The sequence below is a fragment of the Callithrix jacchus genome, chromosome 12, assembly GCF_049354715.1.
Source record: "Callithrix jacchus isolate 240 chromosome 12, calJac240_pri, whole genome shotgun sequence".
NCBI classification, from domain to species: domain Eukaryota; kingdom Metazoa; phylum Chordata; class Mammalia; order Primates; family Cebidae; genus Callithrix; species Callithrix jacchus.
Genome location: NC_133513.1, coordinates 29,856,466 through 29,876,520, shown reverse-complemented (window position 1 = coordinate 29,876,520; position 20,055 = coordinate 29,856,466). Strand labels below are relative to the sequence as shown.

The 20,055-nt window shown below is 50.8% G+C and overlaps 1 protein-coding gene and 1 long non-coding RNA gene across 8 annotated transcripts; both read left to right on the top strand.

Moving 5' to 3' along the window:
• Window positions 1-643: 643 nt before the first annotated feature.
• CD2BP2 (CD2 cytoplasmic tail binding protein 2) lies at window positions 644-5,870 on the top strand. Of its 7 annotated transcripts, none has more exons than XM_054242762.2 (7): window positions 644-711; window positions 1,217-1,321; window positions 1,914-2,049; window positions 2,176-2,333; window positions 2,436-2,871; window positions 2,951-3,057; window positions 3,614-5,870. In XM_054242762.2, the coding sequence occupies exons 2-7, from the start codon at window positions 1,244-1,246 to the stop codon at window positions 3,665-3,667; spliced, it is 969 nt and encodes a 322-aa protein (XP_054098737.1). In that variant the 5' UTR covers window positions 644-711; window positions 1,217-1,243; the 3' UTR covers window positions 3,668-5,870. The 7 variants fall into 7 exon arrangements, with proteins under 7 accessions (XP_054098737.1, XP_009007674.1, XP_035123291.1 ...); XM_009009426.5 differs by having other exon boundaries at window positions 3,143-5,870; XM_035267400.3 differs by having other exon boundaries at window positions 644-760; window positions 3,143-5,870.
• A 7,155-nt stretch (window positions 5,871-13,025) lies between these two features.
• On the top strand, window positions 13,026-19,835 carry LOC144578613 (uncharacterized). The gene is made up of 3 exons (XR_013524777.1): window positions 13,026-13,278; window positions 13,373-13,425; window positions 19,702-19,835. It is a non-coding gene; the product is annotated as an uncharacterized LOC144578613 (long non-coding RNA).
• Window positions 19,836-20,055: the final 220 nt, after the last annotated feature.

Below are 20,055 nucleotides of genomic sequence, written 5' to 3'. Positions count from 1 at the left end.
TTCAAGCAATTCTCCCGCCTCAGCCTCCCGAGTAGCTGGGACTACAGCCGCGCACCACCATGCCCAGCTAATTTTTTGTGTATTTTTAGTAGAGACGGGGTTTCACCATGTTGACCAGGATGGTCTCGATCTCTTGACCTCGTGATCCACCCGCCTCGGCCTCCCAAAGTGCTGGGATTACAGGCGTGAGCCACGGCGCCCGGCCGAAGGCAGGATTTCTAGCGACACGGTAGGGGCGCAGAACCCTTCCCTGGGGGAAGGGTTACTCGAACCCAGGACAGGAAGACAAGAAAGCAATCCAGTGGCTCTGCTCAGACTTTGCTCCTAAATCCTGACACTGAGCGACCCTTTAAGTAGATGCGCTCCACTTTTTCTCCAGAGCCTCTACGGCTCAATGAGAGAATCAAAGCTACTTCCGGCCATTTCTCACGCCGGGTTAGAGTCTAGGAATTCTTAAGTCTCCTCTTTTCGCCACTTTCCTCCCACGCGACTGACGTCACTTCTGGCGTAAGAAAGGGTGGAGGTGTCTTCCCTCGCTCATCGCGTACTTCCGCCCGCTCTTCCAGTTGGTCCTCTGGCCGGAGTGAAGCCACTTCCGGCCTCCCCGGCGCATTCCTCAGTCCTCTTCCGGGTGATGGCGGCCGGGTGCCCCGGATGTAGCCCTGGCGCAAGCATCTCTTCTTTGCCGCCTCACCTCCAGCGGATCCCCAGGTGAGCGCGCGAGCGTGGGACCATCCGAATCCCCGTGGCCCTCTACTTTGTACGCAGCCCGGGACAGGTGGAGCTCACCACACGGAATTGGGAGTTCGGAGCAGGGAGGAACGGGGCGGCGAGGGCGCCAGGTCCTGGGTCCGCCCGGGCCCCGCGAGCTCCGAGAGAGCCTGGGTAGGAGGCGGGGGTCAGCCCGTCGAGCCTGGTGGTACCCAGACTGCGGGGGCTGGGTTTGGAGGTGGTCACATGGTGGAGCCTGTCTCCTTTTGGCCGGGGTCGGGGGATCCAGAGGGATTGCCCCTCCGTCCCCGCCCCATTTAATTCGAGGATGCCAGACCGAGTACCAGAGGCCTTCTGGCTTCCAGCTCCCTTTCCGCCCCTGCTTTTGTGCTCCCTTCCCTCTCAAACTGTACTTGTCACCAAGAAAAATGTTTGCTGTGCCGGGAATCCTCTGGCGGCGAGTCCCCTCCTCACCCCGTTCTCTTCCTCTGCATACTTTCCTCAGCTTGAGGAACACCTTCTCTGCCCTGTCATGCCAAAGAGGAAAGTGACCTTCCAAGGCGTGGGAGATGAAGAGGACGAGGATGATATCAGTGTCCCCAAGAAGAAGGTGAGGGGACCAAACTTCTTTGTGTGGGGGGAAAGAGAGGAGCTAGAAGCCTGAGGAGGAAGAAAGTTGGGAGGGGCAAGGCGGGCTGGCAGAGAAAAGCCTAGTTTTTCCAGGTTCACTGAGGAATGGATTGGGAGCATCTTCAGTGTGGGTCCTGAAATATTTGGGGAAGTAGGGCTGGGCACGGTGGCCCACGCTTGTAATCCCAGCACTTTGGAAGGCCAAGGCAGGCAGATCACCTGAGGTCGGGAGTTGAAGACCAGCCTGGCTAACCTGGTGAAACCCCATTTCTACTAAAAGTACTAAAAATTAGCCGGGTGGTGGTGGGCACCTGTCCCAATTAGTTGGGAGGCTGATGTGGGGGAATCCCTTGAACACAGGAGCCGGAGGTTGCAGTGAGCTGAGATCAGCCATTGCACTCCAGCTTGGGCAACAAGAGTGAACTCTGTCTCAAAGAAAAAAAAAAAAAGAAATATCTAGGGAAGCAGTTGAGATCCTGAAATATTTGGGGAGTATTTGGGTCCAGATCTGGCAGTATTTGGGGAGGTAGCCAGTAACCTGCATTTCTTGACTTCCTGGCTCCTGCTCACAGCTGGTGGACCCTGTGGCTGGGTCAGGGGGTCCTGGGAGCCGCTTCAAAGGCAAACACTCTTTGGACAGCGATGAGGAGGATGATGACGATGGGGGGTCCAGCAAATATGACATCTTGTCCTCAGAGGATGTAGAAGGTGAGCTGTACTCAAGAATACACTCTACTGAAGGAAAAAGTAGAGACCTCTGGTGGTGTGAGGTGAGGGAGGCCCCGGTCTCTTTTTTTTCATCCCCAGCAAAGGACACCCCTGTCTTTGGTGCAGGTCAGGAGGCAGCCACACTCCCCAGCGAGGGGGGTGTGCGGATCACACCTTTTAACCTGCAGGAGGAGATGGAGGAAGGCCATTTCGATGCCGATGGCAACTACTTCCTGAACCGGGATGCTCAGATCCGAGACAGCTGGCTGGACAACATTGACTGGGTGTGGCCAAGGGGCTGGCATGGCTGGGGCCAGGGAGTGGCAGAGCTGCTGCCTGCTCCCGTGGCAGTTTGTGGGAAATCACTCCCCTTCTTCCCATTACAGGTGAAGATCCGGGAGCGGCCACCTGGCCAGCGCCAGACCTCAGACTCGGAGGAGGAGGATGGCTTGGGCCAGACCCCAATGAGTGCCCAAGCTCTCTTGGAGGGACTTTTGGAGCTCCTGTTGCCTAGAGAAACAGTGGCTGGGGCACTGAGGCGTCTGGGGGCCCGAGGAGGAGGCAAAGGGAGCAGCAAGGGGCCCGGACGACCCAATTCCCCACAGCGCCTGGACCGGCTCTCTGGGTTGGCCGACCAGATGGTGGCCCGGGGCAACCTTGGCGTGTACCAGGAAACTCGGGAACGGTTGGCCATGAGGCTGAAGGGTTTGGGGTGCCAGACCCTGGGACCCCACAATCCCACACCCCCACCCTCCCTGGACATGTTTGCTGAGGAAGTGGCGGAGGGGGAACTGGAGACCCCAACCCCTACCCAGAAAGGAGGTGAGCTTGGAGGACACAGGAGGAGGCACTGGGCAGGAGGCAGACACTGGAGGCCAAATGGCTTTGCCTGTTATTTTAGAAGCAGAGTCGCCGGGAGATGGTCTGGTGGATGTGATGTGGGAATATAAGTGGGAGAACACAGGGGATGCCGAGCTGTATGGACCCTTCACCAGCGCCCAGATGCAGGTGAGCCGCTTTCTTCCTCCTTCTGCCTTGTCCCTGCTTCCCCAACTCCTGTCAGTCCTTCCCCAGCTCTGCCCTCTCCTTGCAGACCTGGGTGAGCGAAGGCTACTTCCCGGACGGTGTTTATTGCCGGAAGTTGGACCCCCCTGGTGGTCAGTTCTACAACTCCAAACGCATTGACTTTGACCTCTATACCTGAGCCTGCTGGGGGCCCAGTTTGGTGGGCCCTTCTTTCCTGGACTTTGTGGAGGAGACCCCCAAGTGTCTCAGGCAGTGAGGAAATTGGAGGCCATTTTTCAGTCAATTTCCCTTTTCCAATAAAAGCCTTTAGTTGTGTATTAGGGCCTTCGCTGTGCTGATGGCCGGAAGCCAGAGGTCTTCTCCACAGCCTCTTTGGACTCACCTTGGTCCCTGAGTGTTTGCTCCCATGAAGATCCTCCATGGAGGGGCCTGTCAGGCGTCCCGTGGCCTCCATGCCTGGACTCTGCTTGCTGTGTAAACACCCCCAACTGTGTCACTCTCTGGTTCTCTCTGAGGTTTCTTGTTTGATTCTCCTTAGGTCTGTGGCTTTCAGAATTTCAGATCCTTTGTTCTTGCAGCCACCAGGGAATAGAACACCAGAAGGGGAGCTTTTAGGACCAGGAGGACCTGGGCATCCAGAAGACACTGGGACCCTGTTGGGGGAGAGCAGGAATCCTCTTACTCTCACTCCACCCTCTCAAGCTCCTTAGACGTTGGGCAGAAGTGAGATGAGTGGCCCAAGACCAAGGCCTGTCCCTGAGGTTCTGAGAGCCAATATCTTCTCTAACCTGGCTTTCCTCTGTCCTTGCAGTTGTTCCCACAGCCCTTCAGGGAAGTGCAAACTCAGTGGCCAAGCATGGGCCAAGTGTGTAGTGTACTGGCACAGAGAGGGGCAGTGACTCACTGGAGGTCACAGGAATCAAAGGGCTGGCCCAGACCCAGTGGGCCCTTTCTCAGACTTTTCTTGGCACAAAGCCTTTGCTGTCTAGCCTTTGTGGCCCTTCGGCCTACATTCTCTGGGCCCCACTATGTGCCTGGCAGAGGGCTAGTGCCTTGAGGAAACTGAGGTAGCTGGGCTGGTCCCCGTCTAGGAATTCAGAGTCTTGGTGGTAGGGGCATGGAAGACAGACAGGTGTAATTCTGTAGCCTGGGCCTGGCACCCCCACCAACACTGCCTTATACCTCCCTTGCACCATGCTAGATGGTTTCTTCTACTTTTTCACTCTGGCTGTCCCTTGGAGTCTCCCAGGGAGCTGTAATGTCTTTTTGGAGATTCAGATTGAGTTGGTCTAGGTTGTGGCCCAGGCATTGGGTTTTTCAGAAGCCCCCAGGTGTTTCCAGCACACAGCCAGGCCAAGAGCCCCTGGGCCTAACCCCCATGGTTGATGCACACCTGGGGGGAGGGGTGGCTCCTGGACCCCACCATGGTTGTAGAGCTGAGTGTGTGTGACTCTGATGAGGTTCATTAGTTATGGGGGTCTGGGCACCAGAGCTCTAGGATGCACAGGAGCCCAGGGCAGAAGGGGCCAGATGAGCAACTAGGAAAGACCTGGGGCCAGGGTGCAGTGGGGGTACCTGACGCTCTTGTGAGGCCCCCTCTAGTGCTTGGCCACACTGGAATTTCATTGACTCCAAGAAGCCATCAGGGGTGAGATGCCTTCCTTTAACCATCACCAAGAAAGAAGAGGCCTGTCAGTGACACAGTAAGATGCCATTCATGTAAAGATGTGTCTTGATTTCAGAGAGGTCTGGAAGTGGAAAGCGGGTGTCAGGGCTGCTGAGTACAGGGTTCGCCTGTAGGCCCCAGGGATGGTCTTTTGGGGGTGCTCGGTGAGTGCATGGTAAATGGATGGAGCCCAAGGGCGCCTCCTGTGGGTGTTTTCCAAGCACTCAAATCTAGCCCTTCCAAAGCTGACCTCACAGTCCTTCTGAGGCGGCCTCACTGATGTTGGTGATGGGCTGAGTAATAGCCTCCAAAGATGTCTAGGTTCTGAACCCCAGAACCTGAAAATATGTTCCCTTGCATAGTAGCAAAAGGGACCCAGTGCCCAGTGCTTCAGTTCAGAATTTCTTTTTTTTTGAGACAGAGTCTTGCTGTGTTGTCCAGGCTGGAGTGCAGTGGCATAATCACTACAATCACTGCCTCCTGGGTTCAAGCAATTCTCCTGCCTCAGCCTCCCAAGTAGCTGGGATTACAGGCACGCACCACCACGCCCACCTCATTTTTGTTTTGTTTTGTTTTGTTTTTTTTTTTTGAGAGATGGAGTTTCACCATGTTGGTCAGGTTGGTCTCAAACTCCCAACCTGTGCCACACGCCTCAGCCTTCCAAAGTGCTGGGATTACAGGCATGAGACACCACGCCCGACTTTTTTATTTGAATGAATGAGAGGTTCTTATGTTGCCCAAGCTGGCCTTGGACGCATACCCTCGCCTCCTGAAGCACCAGGACAACTGGCCCGAGCCAGCGTGGCTCCCCAGGATTTCATGGTAGGGAGATGACCCTGGGTGGTTGAGGTGGGCCCTGAGTAATCATGGGGGCCTTTATAAGGGACAGGGAGTCAGGAGGGTCTGCAAGTGAGGCAAGGAAGCTGCTGGCTCTGAAGATGGCAGGGAGGCCCTGGGCCAGGCAATGAGGTGGCCCCTGGAGGAGCTGGAAGAGGCATCGGATTCTGCCCCAAAGCCTCTGCAGCGAAACGCAGCTGCACTCACATGACTTCAGCCCAGTGAAAACCATTCTGGACTCCTAACCTCTAGAACTGTAAGATAATAAATTGGTGTGGTTTTCAGCCTCTAAGTTTGTGGTAATTTGTTAGCCCCAATAGGAAATAACTACTCATCCATCCAGAGGACACCTCGTGAACCACCCAGTCACCACCAAATTCTCCCTTCCTGTGACCACATTGCTATTTCAGGTCTCTGTCTGCACTTAAAAATATGGCTGCCTCTTGCCAGGGTAGCCTTTATAGCACATCTGAAACCGCACACCTTGGCTTTTTCTGTTTTTAGGGACAGGGCCTCACTGTCGCCCAGGCTGGAGTACAGTGCCGTGATCACAGCTCACTGCAGCCTTGAACTCCTGGGTTCAAGTGCTGTGCTCCTCCTGCTTCAGCCTCCTGAGTATCTGGGACTACAGGAGGGAGCCACTTCGTCTGGCTAATTAAGAAGAATTTTTTTTTTTTGGGTAGTGACAGGGTCTTGCTCTGTTGCCCTGGCTAGCGTCAAACTCCTGAGCTCAAGCGATTCTCCCAGCTCAGCCTCCCAAAGTGCTGAGGTTACAGGTGTGGTCCCCTGCTTTTCTTTTTTAATTGTATTCTTTTTTAATGTATATATGCAGTTTATATGTATACAGTTTGCAAGTAATACATTGTATAAACTTTGAGTAAGCTTTTTTTTTTTTTGAGATGGAGTTTTCACTCTTGTCACCCAGGTTGAAGTGCAAATGGCAGTCTCAGCTCACTGCAACCTCCGCCTCCTGGGTTCAAGGGATTCTCATGCCTCAGTCTCCCGAGTAGCTGGGACTACAGGCACCTGCCACCACGCTTCAGTACACTTCAGTGTTTTTTTTGTATATTCACAGGGTGGTGCAACCATTACCACAGTCTAATTTTAAAACCTTTTTTTCCTACCATAAAAGAAACCTGACCCATGAGTAGTCCCTCCCCACTGCTCCCCACCCTTCCTCACACCCCAGCCCAGGCAACCACCCATCTACTTCTTGCCTCTAGATTTGCCTCTTGTGGGCATTGCAGATAAATACAACCACACATGTGGTCTCCTGGGTCTGGCTTCGATTTGGCATCACGCTTTGAAGACCACCCATGTTGTATATATCGTCATCCATATGTTTTTTTTTTTTTTGAGATGGAGTCTCGCTCTGTCACCCAGGCTGGAGTGCAGTGGCTTGATCTCAGCTCACAGCAACCTCCACCTCCTGGGTTCAAGCAGTTCTGCCTCAACCTCCTAAGTAGCTTATAGGCGTGTGCCACCACGCCCAGCTAATTTTTGTGTTTTTAATAGAGACCGGGTCTCACCATATTGGCCAGGCTGGTCTTGAACCCGTCACCTAGGTGATCGGCTCGCCTCAGATTCCCAAAGTATTGGGATTATAGGTGTGAACCACTGCGCGCAGTCCTCGTGTTTATGGTTGAATAACTATTGTGTGGATGAATGGTACATTACTACTAATTGAACATCACACTTTTAAAAAATTTTTCTAGTTTTCCCATAATGTCCCTTTCTGCTTTAGGGTCCCTTCTAGGACACCACATTACGTTTAGTTGCCACATCTCCTTAGCTTCCTCAGTCTGACAGCTTCTCAGACTTCACATGTCTTTGTTGATTTCGACAGTTTCAAGGAATGCTGGTTAGGTATTTTGTAGAATATTCTATTTCTTTTTTTGAGACAGAGTTTTGCTTTGTTGCCCAGGCCTGGAGTACAGTGGTGCAGTCTTGGCTCACTGCAGCCTCTGACTCCCGGGTTCAAGCAATTCTCCTTCTCAGCCTCCTGAGTAGCTGGGATTACAGGCATGGAATACCAAGCCTGGCTAATTTTTGTATTTTTAGTACAGACAGGGTTTCACCATGTTGGTCAGGCTGGTCTTGAACTCCTGACCGCCTCGGATGATCCACCTGCCTCAGCCTCCCAAAGTGCTGGGATTACGGGTATGAGCCACTTCGCCCAGCCTATAATTTTTTTTTTTTTTTTTTTTTTGAGACGGAGTTTTTGTCACCCATGCTGGAGTGCAATGGTGCGATCTCTGCTGAGTGCAACCTCTGCCTCCTGGGTTCAAGTGATTCTCCTGCCTCAACCTCCCAAGTAGCTGGGATTACAGTTGCCTGCCACCACGCCCTGCTAATTTTTATATTTTTAGTAGAGATGGGGTTTCACCATGTTGGTCTGGCTGGTCTCGAACTACTGACCTCAGGTGATCCTCTTGCCTTGGCCTCCCAAAGTGCTGAGATTAGAGGCATGTGCCAATGCATCCGGCCTCAGAATATTCTTTAAAAAATTATTTTTTATTGCATTTTAGGTTTTGGGGTACATGTGAAGAACATGCAAGATTGTTGCATAGGTACACACGTGGCAGTGTGATTTGCTGCCTTCCTCCCCTTCACCTATATCTGGCAAAAAAAAATTTTTTTTAATTTAAAATAATTTTTTTTCTAAAGATAAGGTTTCACTATGTTGCCCAGGCTGGTCTTGAACTCCCAGGCTCAAGGAATCCTCTTGCCTCAGCCTCCCACGGTCTTGCGATTATAGGTGTGAGCCTCCACACCCAGTTGAATATTCTTAGGATTTGGGCTTGTCTGATACTTTTTCTCATGAATAGGCTTGGGTTATGGAGTTTAGGGAGGAAGACCACAGGGGTGAAGTTCTTTGCTTTTCACTTAAAACTTTTTTTTTTTTTTGAGACAGAGTTTTGCTCGTTACTCAGGTTGGAGTAAAATGGCGCGATCTCGGCTCACCGCATCCTCTGCCTCCTGGGTTCAGGCAATTCTCCTGCCTCAGCCTCCTGAGTAGCTGGGATTACAGGCACATGCCACCATGCCCAGCTAATTTTTTGTAGTTTTAGTAGAGACGGGGTTTCACCATGTTGACCAGGATGGTCTCAATCTCTTGACCTCGTGATCCACCTGCCTCCGCCTCCCAAAGTGCTGGGATTACAGGCTTGAGCCATTGCGCCCTTAAAACTTTTTAAAAAAATGTTTTAACTTTTTTTTTTTTTAATGAAAGCAGGTCTTGCTCTGTCAAGCCGGGTAGAGTGCAATGTGCAATCACGGCCTGAGCTTCTGGGCTTAAGTAATCCTGCTTCAGCCTCCCTCATAGCTGGAGCAAAAGATGGACGGCACCACTTCTGGCTAGTTTTTTGTAATTATTTTGTACAGATGGGGTTTCACCATGTTGCCCAGGCTGGGCTTGAACTCCTGACCTCAGGTGATGCACCCACCTCAGCCTCCCAAAGTGCTGCGATTATAGGCGTGAGCCACAGCACCCCAGCCTGAATGCAGCCTCTTGCCTTGGCCAGGTTATTCTTCAGAGAAGCTGCAGGAATTGGGGAAGGGAGTAAGTCCCGGCACCCCTGGCAGAGGCTTGGGGTGTCAGACTCTGTCCTGGGCACCTGCTGGGGCCCTGCAGGAGACAAGGACTACACAGGAGTCCAGGGGGGTTAAAATAAGCAAAAGGTTCGGATCCCCACACCTGAGGAGTGAGGGCTCTTCATGCTTCTGCCACACCTGCCACCCCTTCCCATGAAGTGTGGCTGGTTACCCAGACCTAGAGCCACGGTGGGGCTGGCTTGATGACATGCTACTAGTCGCTGCACCAGGCTCCCAGGCTTCCAGGCAGGTGGGTGGCCCAAACTACTTGCCTTCCAGTAGGAACCAAGCCAGAGACCTGGACATGCCCAGCTCCTCCTGATGCCGAGACCTGAGAGGAGTTTCAAGGGTGGATTTCGAGGCAGATGTTTTGTGTGGGGCCTCCGTGGAGTCAACAGCCACTCTCAGCTTCCTATACAGCCCAGTCCCCAGCCTCTGGGCACCATTGGGGGTGTGCTCTGCAGGGGAGAGTTCACACCCCCTGCAGCAGACCGCCCCTGCCATCTCCAGTTGGCCACTGTGGGTGGCTGTGACCCTGTCTCTCTAGGCCCCTGTCCTCCAGGAGGCTTCTCTGGCCTAGACTGTCTTTTATGTAAGATCCCAGCTTCTTAGCTGCCTGTGCAGACGTGGCACACGACCTGTCTGTAAAAGTCACCAGCAGGCGCTGGTAGCCTCTGGTTTCCCTGTTATTTATTTATTTATTGAGACGGAGTTTCACAATGACGTGATCTTGGCTCACCGCAACCTCCACCTTCTAGGTTCAAGCAATTCTCCTGCCTCAGCTTCCTGAGTAGCTGGTACTATAGGCACATGCCACTATGCCTGGCTAATTTTTGTATTTTTAGTAGAGACAGGGTTTCACCATGTTAGCCCAGACTGGTCTCAGACTCCTGACCTCGTGATCCGCCCACCTTGGCCTCCCAAAGTTCGGGGATTACAGGCATGAGCCACTGTGCTCAGCCTAATTTTTTGTATTTTTAGTAGAGACGGCGTTTCACCTTGTTGGCCAAGTTGGTCTTAAACTCCTGACCTCAGGGATCCACCTGCCTGGGCCTCTCAAAGTGCTGGGATTACAGGCATGAGTCACCATGCCCGGCCCTTTTTAGTTTTACTTTTTTCTGAGACACAGTCTCGCTCTGTTGCCCAGGCTGGAGTGCAGTGGCGTGACCTCGGCTCACTGCAACCTCCACCTCCCATGTTCAGGCGATTCTCCTCCCTAGTAGCTGAGATTACAGGTTCCTGCCACCACACCCAGCTAAGTTTTATAGTTTTAGTAGAGACAGGTTTTTACCATGTTGACCAGGGTGGTCTCGAGCTCCTGACCTCAGATGAATTGCCTGCCTTGGCCTCCCAAAGTGCTGGGAATACAGGCATAAGCCACCACACTCAGCTATTTTTTTATTTTTAGTGTCAGGGTCTTGCTGTGTTGCCCAGGCTGGAGTGCAGCGGGTCCTCCTAGCTAACTGCAGGCTGGACCTCCCACCTCAGGCCCTTTATTTTTATTTTTTGTAGACATGGGGTCTCACTATGTTGACCAGGCTGATCTCAAACTCCTGGCTTCAAATGATCCTCCTGACTGGGCCTCCCAAAGTGTTGGGATTACAGGCATGAGCTGCCATGCCCAGCCCGGTTTCTCCATTCTGATGGCATCATACTTGCCCTTACCTTCCCGATTCCCCACCCCTCCCTATCCCCTTTCTGTATATCTGCCCTGCACCTCTCACTGGCTTCAGGCCTTTTAGGTCCAGCGTACTGTTTGGGACACATTTCTCTGTCTTGTGCACTTCACATTCCCTTGGATACAATATGGGCATCTGCACTCTGGCCTCAGACATCAAGGCCTGTTACCTGGCCCAGCCCTTCCCAGGCTTCCACTCTAAGCCTGTTCTCTGCCAAGCGTGTATTTCCAGCACTTTGGGAGGCTGAGATGGGTGGATGGCTTAAGCCCAGGAGTTTATTACACTCCAGCCTGGGTAACAAGAGCGAAACTCCGTCTCAAAAAAAAAAAAAAAAAAGATTTTCATGCCTCAGCCTCCCAAGTAGCTGGGATTAGAGGCATGCACCACTACACCCAGCTATTTTTTGTACTTTTAGTAGTAACAGGGTTTCATCATGTTGGCCAAGATGGTCTCGAACTCCTGACTTCAGGTGATCCGCTGCCTTGGTCTCCTAAAGTGCTGGGATTATAGGTGTGAGCCACTTCGTCTGGCTGTGAATGTGTTTTTAACAGCTGCTCAGTCTTTGTCTTGCTATATGTAACATTTGGGATGATCAGAGACCATTTCCACTGCTTTTTCCCCTTGCATTTGAACTGGATTCTGATGCCCCCCCAAAAGTGGTTGTTGTCATTGCTTTGTGTTTGTTTTATAATGTGCCACGGTGTGTGGTCACTGATGTCTCTGCTTCGTTTTTAAAAAATTCTCGTTTTTGTTTCCAAGCTTGAATTCCTAGGAATACCCCTGTGTCTGTGTAGCCTTAGGTCAGCTGGGTAGAGGCTGGGCTCAGTCCCCTTGAGCCAAGGAGAGTTCTGCCCTCTGTCGGTGGATCTGGGTGTGGGTGGGAGAGCACAAAGTTCAGGCTGTTTCTCTGCCTGCCAAGCCTGGCGCTTTGGAATCTTTTCTGTGTTTGCCACCTTAGGGTCAGCCTAGAGCATATGAGTACGTTGGGCTGTCTTTGCTTTCTGCTGCAAATGGACATGGTGCCCGCTAGGAATATGTGTGCCCCAATTGCAAATACGTCAGGTTCCTACTTGCTTGCCACGAAGATTTGTCACTTGCATTGATATTGATGGACATTGGTATTGTTCGCTTCTCTCAATCAAATGAGTTCCCTTTGGCAGTGAAGCTGCCAGCCCTTAAGGTGGACCCACCTTGGCAGAACCTCTGCAGCTACCAGCTGGGAATGGGGATGAGGGAGCCGTCATGGCAAGAACACTGCAGACCCCCACTGTTTTCACTCAGAGGTGAGCAGTTTTCAAGCATATATATATGCCTGTTAGATTGCTATAGGTCCTTCTTTTTTTTTTTTTTTTTTTTGACAGAGTCTAGCTCTGTCACCCAGGCTGGAGTGCGATGGCACGATCTTGGCTCACTGCAACCTCCGCCTTCTGGTTTCAAGTGACTCTCCTCCCTCAGCCTCCTGAGTTGCTGGAATTTTAGGCGTGTGCCACCATGCCCGGCTAATTTTTTTGTATTTTTAGTAGAGATGGAGTTTCATCATGTTGGTCAGGCTGCTCTTGAACTCCTGACCTTGTGATCTGCCCTCCTCAGCCTCCCAAAGTGCTGGGATTACAGGTGTGAGCCACCGTGCCCAGCCTTTTCTTTTTTCCTTTTTTTTTTGTGAAGGACAAAACTTTCTTTTTTTTTTTTTTTAAATGTATTTTCCTGCCGGGGGCGGTGGCTCACGCCTATAATCCCAGCACGTCAGGAGGCCGAGGCAGGTGGATCACGAGGTCAAGAGATCGAGACCATCCTGGTCAACAAGGTGAAACCCCGTCTCTACTAAAAATACAAACATTAGCTGGGCATGGTGGTGCGCGCCTGTAGTCCCAGCTACTCGGGAGGCTGAGGCAGGAGAATTGCTTGAACCCAGAAATTGGAGGTTGCGGTGAGCCGAGATTGTGCCATTGCACTCCAGTCTGGGTAACAACAGCGAAATTCCGTCTCAAAAATAAATAAATGTATTTGTGTGTGTGTGTGTGTGTGTGTGTGTGTAGACAGGGTCTCACTATGTTTCCCAGGCTGATCTCAAACTCCTGGCCTCAAGCAAGCCTCCTGCCTCAGCCTCCTAAGTAGCTGGGACTATAGGTGTGTGCCCATGCCTGGCTAATTTTTTTTTTTTGTATTCTTTGTAGACACCAGATTTTGCTGGTGGCCACTTTGGCCAGGCTGGTCTTGAACTCCTGACCTTGTGATCGCCTGCCTCAGCCTCCCAAAGTGTTGGAATTACAGGCATGAGCCACTGCACCTGGCCAAGAGAAGGGAAAAATGCATTACCATGAAATGTCTGAAATCGCAGCTTCCTTATTACTCCGACCTGGGAATCTCACCTCACCGTCTCTGAAATCCAGCCTCTATCTCCTCCACTCAGGGAGACTGCTGCACCCTGTGAGTTCCTCTCCTGTGCTACGGCCTGGAAATTCTCCCCAAGCAGGAGGCTGGGCAGTCCTAGGATCTATCTCCTTTGTTTCTTATTTCTTAGTGCTCACTGTCCTGTGCTGTTGCTGTGCAGTGTCTGAAAGACTGAGATTTTGGGTGAGTTTTTACTTGTTTAAGATAGGTAGGTATATCTGGCTCACGTTACTCCTTTCTGGTTGGACGGCCCCATTTAGACTTTTTTTTTTTTTTGAGGTGGAGTCTCACTCTGTTGCCAGACTGAAGTGCAGTGGTGTTATGTTGGCTCACTGCAACCTCCGCCTCCCAGGTTCAAGCGATTCTTCTGCCTCAGCCTCCTAAGTAGATGGGATCACAGGTATCCACCACCACGCTCAGCTAATCTTGGTCTTGTTTTGTTTTTTGACACAAAGTGTCGCTCTGTGGCCCAGGCTGGAGTGCAGTGGCACAATCTGGGCTCACTGCAACTTCTGACTCCCAGGTTCAAGCGATTCTCCTGCCTCAGCCTCCCAAGTAGCTGGGATTACAGGCGCCCACCAGCATGCCTGGCTAATTTTTGTATTTTTAGTAAAGATGGGTTTTCGGCTGAGCGTGGTGGCTCACACCTATAATCCCAGCACTTTGGGAGGCCGAGACGGGTGGATCACGAGGTCAAGAGATCGAGACCATCCTGGTCAACATGGTGAAACCCCGTCTCTACTAAAAATACAAAAATTAGCTGGGTGTGGTGGCGCGTGCCTATAATCCCAGCTACTCAGGCGGCTGAGGCAGGAGAATTGCCTGAACCCAGGAGGCGGAGGTTGCGGTGAGCCGAGATCACGCCATTGCACCCCAGCCTGGGTAACAAAGAGCGAAACTCCGCCTCAAAAAAAACAGATGGGTTTTCATCATGTTGGCCAGGCTGGTCTTGAACTCCTGACCTCAAGTGATCCGCCTGCCTTGACCTCCCAAAGTGCTGGGATTACAGGTGTGAGTCTAGACCGAGCCCGGCCTAGACTTCAATTACACTATGCTGTGTCCCAACTCAACCTCCCCCGGTGCCCCAGCATCCCTGTCAGCAGAGAAAGTTGACGGAGAAGCCTCTGGTTTTCCATAAATCTCCAGAAATTCTTCAGGAAGGTCAGTAGGGGGCACCATTCTCTGTGCTTAGGCACATGTGTGCAATGCGGCCTAGCAGCAGGTGTGAGGGATAAGGGCAGAGATGGAGCCTGGCCTTGAAGGTCATTGTCATGGGCTTTCTGTGACCCTACTGCCACCAACTTGTCTGCTTTCCATGAGGAGGCAGGACATATGACAGCTACCTGGGTCACTGGAATGTTTGTCTTGTGAGGCTTTGGTCTGATTGTTCCTGAAGTTGCCTTCAGATAAGAACAGCACCTAATATTTATTAAACATGAATAATGTGAACTAGGATAGGTTTCATATCTACTAGTCCTTGTGATATGATTGTCATGCAGGTGTAGACCCCTTGGTAGCTGGAATGTGGGGCCTTCTGGGGTTTCCTGAAGGAGTGGCCAGAGTAACCAGGGTGGGAGGGCTTGGGGGAGTTGCTTGGGCCACTCGCTAATTACCAAGAGGCACAGAAGAATTTCAGTATTTTAGCAACTGGGAGGCTGGGCAAGGTGGCTCATGCCTGTAATCCCAGCACTTTGGGAGGCCAAGGCAGGAGGATCACTTGAGCCCATGAGTTTGAGACCAGCTTAGGCAATGTAGTGAGACCCCCATCTATTCAAGAAATTTCAAAAAGTGGCACATACCTGCAGTCCCAGCTACTCTGGAGGCTGACTCAGGAGGATTAATTCAGCCCAGGAGTTGGAGGCTGCAGTAAGTGGTGATTGCCCCACTTCACTTCAGCCTGGGCAATGTAGTAAGAACCTGTCTCTAAAAATAAGTAAATAAAAAAATAAATACCTTTTGGAACAGTTTTATTGAGGCATTTTTTTTTTTCAAGAAGTGCCTTTTTGAAAGTGTTTATTTTGGCTGGGCACAGTGGCTCGTGCCTGTAATCCCAACACTTTGGGAGACCGAGGTGGGTGGATCACCTGAGGTCAGTTCAAGACCAGCCTGGCCAGCATAGTGAAACCCTGTCTCTACTAAAAATACAAAAATTAGCTGGGCATGGTGGTGGGCACCTGTAATCCCAGCAACTTGGGAGGCTGAGGTAGGAGAATCACTTGAACCTAGAAGGCACAGGTTGTAGTGAGCTGAGATCACTCCACTGTACTCCAGCCTGGATGACAGAGTGAGAGTCTGTCTCAAAAAGAAAAAAAAAAAAAACGATGGTCTCACTCTGTTGCCTAGGCTGGAATGCAGTGGCCTCCCAAAGTGCTGGGATTACAGGTGTGAGCCACCGCACCTGGCAAAGACTATCTTGAGAAAATTAGGCCGGGCGCGGTGGCTCAAGCCTGTAATCCCAGCATTTTGGGAGGCCGAGGCGGGTGGATCATGAGGTCAAGAGATTGAGACCATCCTGGTCAACACGGTGAAACCCTGTCTCTACTAAAAAAAATACAAAAAATTAGCTGGGCATGGTGGCGCGTGCCTGTAATCCCAGTTAATCAGGAGGCTGAGGCAGGAGAATTGCCTGAACCCAGGAGGCGGAGGTTGCGGTGAGTGGAGATCGCACCATTGCACTCCAGACCGGGCAAGAAGAGCGAAACTCCGTCTCAAAAAAAAAAAAAAAAAAGTGTACAATTCAATACTTTTTTAGTATATTTACAGAGTTGTGTGACCATTACTACAATCAATTTTAGAACATTTTCATCGCCTTTAAAAGAAACCTTATACCTTGTTTCTCCTCTAACCTCCCCAGCCCCTGGCAACGCCCAATCTATTTATTTTCTGCCTTTTCTGGACTTTTTTTTTTTTTTTTGAGACATGGTCTTGCTCTGTTGCCCAGGCTGTAGTGTAGTGGTGGGATCTCAGCTCACTGCATCCTCCGCCTCCTGGGTTCAAGTGATTCTCCTGCCTCAGCCTCCCAGTTAGCTGGTATTACAGGCACCTGCCACCACACCCAGCTAATTTTTTGTTCTTGTTGTTGTTTTTATTGAGACAGAGTTTCGCTCTGTCAGCCAGGCTGGAGTACAGTGGTGCTTTCTCGGCTTACTGCAACCTCTGGCTCCCTGGTTCAAGGAATTCTCCTGCCTCAGCCTCCCAGCTAGCTGGGATTACAAATGTGCGCTACCTTACCTGGCTAATTTTTGTATTTTTAGTGGAGAATGGGTTTCACCATGTTGGCCAGGCTGGTCTTGAACCCCTAACCTCAGGTGATCCACCCACCTCCACCTCCCAAAGTGCTGGGATTACAGGCATAAGCCACCGCATCTGGTCCTTCTCTGGACATTTTATGTAAGTAGATGTGATCCTTTGTGACTGGATTCTTTTTTTTTTTTGAAACAGAGTCTTGTTCTGTCAGCAGGCTGGAATTCAGTGGAGCCATCCTCTCAGCACAGCCTCCGACTCAGTTCTCCTGCCTCAGCCTCTCAGGTAGCTGACGTTACAGGCACAGGCCACCACACCTGGCTAATTTTTGTATTTTGAGCAGAGATGGGGTTTTGCCACATTGGCCAGGGTGGTCTCAAACTCCTGACCTCAAGTGATTCATCCTCCTCAGCCTCCCAAAGTGCTGGAATTATAGATGTCAGCCACTGCGCCCAGAGCTTTGCTGGACATTTTATATAAATAGATGTGATCAATCATTTGTGACTGAATTTCTTTCTTTCTTTTTTTTTTTTTTTTTTTTAAAAACAGGATCTTGGTCTGTTGCCCAGGCTGGAGTGGTGTGGTCACGGCTCACTGCAGCCTCAACCTCTTGGGCTCAAGTGATCCTTTCCACCTCAGCTTCCTGAGTAGCTGGGACCACAAGCATGCACCATCACACCTGGCTAATTTTTGCATTTGTCATAGAGACAGGGTTTTGCCATGTCGCCCAGGCTGGTCTCAAACTTGGCTCAAGTGATTCTCCTGCCTTGGCCTCCCAAAGGCTGGGATTACTAGGGTACGCCACCACATTCAGCCAGATGTATCACTTTATCCATTCATCAGTTGATAGACACTTGGGTTGTTTCTGGTTTTTGGCAATTATAAAGAATTCTATGAATACTTGTGTACAGTTGTATATGTGTACACGTTATTGATCGATTGATCGATTGAGACAGTCTCACTCTGTTGCCAGGCTGGAGTGCAGCTGTGCGATCTCAGCTCACTGCAACCTCCGTCCCCGAGGTTCAAGCAATTCTCCTGCCTCAGCTTTCCGAGTAGCTGGGATTACAGGCGCCTGCCACCATGCTTAGCTAATTTTTTTGTATTTTTAATAGAGACGGGGTTTCAGCGTGTTGGTTAGGATGGTCTTGATCTCCTGACCTCATGATCCTCCCGTCTTGGCCTCCCAAAGTGTTGGGATTACAGGCATAAGCCACCGTGCCTGGCCAAACACATTTTTTTCTTTTTCTTTTTCTTTTTTTGAGATAGAGTTTCGCTCTTGTTACTCAGGCTGGAGTGCAATGGCGCAATCTCGGCTCACCACAACCTCCACCTCCTGGGTTCAGGCAATTCTCCTACCTCAGCCTCCTGAGTAGCTGGGATTACAGGCACATGCCACCATGCCCAGCTAATTTTTTGTATTTCTTGTAGAGATGGGGTTTCACCATGTTGACCAGGATGGTCTTGACCTCTTGACCTCGTGATCTACCCGTCTCGGCCTCCCAAAGTGCTGGGATTACAGGGGTGAGCCACCGTGCCCGGCCAAACACATTTTTATTTTTTAAATGCCCTTGGGTATCTACCTAGAAGTGGAATTTCTGGATCATATGGTAACTCTATGTGTAGCATTTTGAGGAACTGCTGAACTGTTTTCCAAAGTGGCCGCACCGTTACACATTCCCACTAGCAGTGTATGAGGGTTAGACGTTATGTCTCAAATACTTGTTAGAATAGTTGAGGATCAATGACTTTATATTATTTTATTGTATATTTTTTTGAGATAGGGTCTTGCTTTGTTGCCCAGAATGGAGTCCTAGCTCACTGTAGCCTGGACCTCCTGGACTCAAGTGATCCTCCCACCGCAGCCTCCCAAGTAGTTGGGACTACAAGTGCATGCCACCACGAACAGCTAATTAAAAAAAAAAATGCCAGGTTTGGTGGCTTACACCTGAAATCCCAGGACTTTAGGACTCCAAGGTGGACGGATCGCTTGAGACCAGGAGTTCAAGACAAGCCTGAGCAATGATAAAGATAGTGGTGAAACCCTATCTCTACAAAAAATACAAAAACTTCCCAGGTATTGGTGACATGTGCCTGTAGTCGCAGCTACTCAGGAGGCTGAAGTGGAAGGATCACTTGAGTCCGGGAGGCAGAGATGTCAGTGAACCAAGTCCACACCACCGCACTCCAGTCTAGATTTTGATCCTGTGTCAAAAAAATAAAGAGGCTGGATGTGGTGGCTCACGCCTGTAATTCCAGCACTGTGGGAGGCCAAGGCGGATGGATCACTTGAGGTCAGGATTTCGAGACTATTCCGTCTCTCCTAAAAATACAAAAATTAGCTGAGTGTGGTGGCGCGTGCCTGTAATCCCAGCTACTTGGGAGGCTGAGGCAGGAGAATTGCTTGAACCAGGGAGTTGGAGGTTGCTGTGAGCAGAGATCATGCCACTACATTCCAGCCTAGCAACAGAGTGAGACTCTGTTCCCCCCAACCCATCCCCACCCCCCAAAAAAGGAAAAATAAATGAAATCCTCCTGTCTCAGCTCCTGGGTAGCTGGGATTACAGATGTGAGCTACCACATCTGACTCTAATTTTAGTTTAAATATCCACATGTGGCTAGTGGTTATCTATTGGAACACGCAGTTCTAGAGGCTTTAATACAGAGACCCCTTGTGGAGAAATGGGTCTGGTTAAAGCAGGCAGCAAGGAACGCTGAAGCCCTAAGATGCTAGCAACTGTGGGGCCCTGTTACTACTTCTAGGACTGACGAGGTAACAGTGAGAAACTGTGTTACTGAAACTCATTAAAACCTGGGAATGTGGAAGGGGCTACCTGACAGGCACTGCAGGTGTGGGTGGGGAGATGAAGCCTATTGGGAGTCAGCCCAACCCTGTATGTGGGTGCCCCGTGTCCCGGCAGTGACGAGGGAGTGAGAAAAGAAATAAAGAAAAAGACACAAGAATAGAATTTTACAGCATGGGTCTACGGTTCCAACACAGTCTCGCGGGGTGATTCGTGTTGGCTTTGAGCTCTGGGCTTCATGCGCTTTTATTGGGCGCATTATCTTGTTAATCTTGCAGGCTGTGGGGAGGGGGGTAGAGGAGGAAGATAGCTGGAGGAAGAGCACATGTCTGCAGCATTCAATAGCAAACTCGTTTCTCCTAAGAAATGCTAACTAAGGACACTGAGCTTTTACCTCCCATTGTCTATCCAGGTGTTTCCGTGAACGAGGTGCAGCGGATAAGCTGACATAAGGTCTGACCACACACAATGCATCAAGGGGCTGTTATCTCCCGAGCATTGTGGACATTGAGCAATCGGAATTGCTCCATATTCTGAGAACACAGGCAGAGCCTATGGCGTTCCGGTGTCTCTGCCCTTCAAGGCTTTCCGGCCTTCCCAGCACCCATCTGCGAAGACCCTCCTGAGTCTTGTGAGCAGAGGTTGCATTACTTCCCAGAGTCTTTTGCATAAGCTCCCTTTACTAGATTCTCACACAAACTCTATGTTGGGAAGAGTTGTGGGACCAAAGCAGTTTTTTCTGCTCTGCGGCCACACTGCAGGGTTT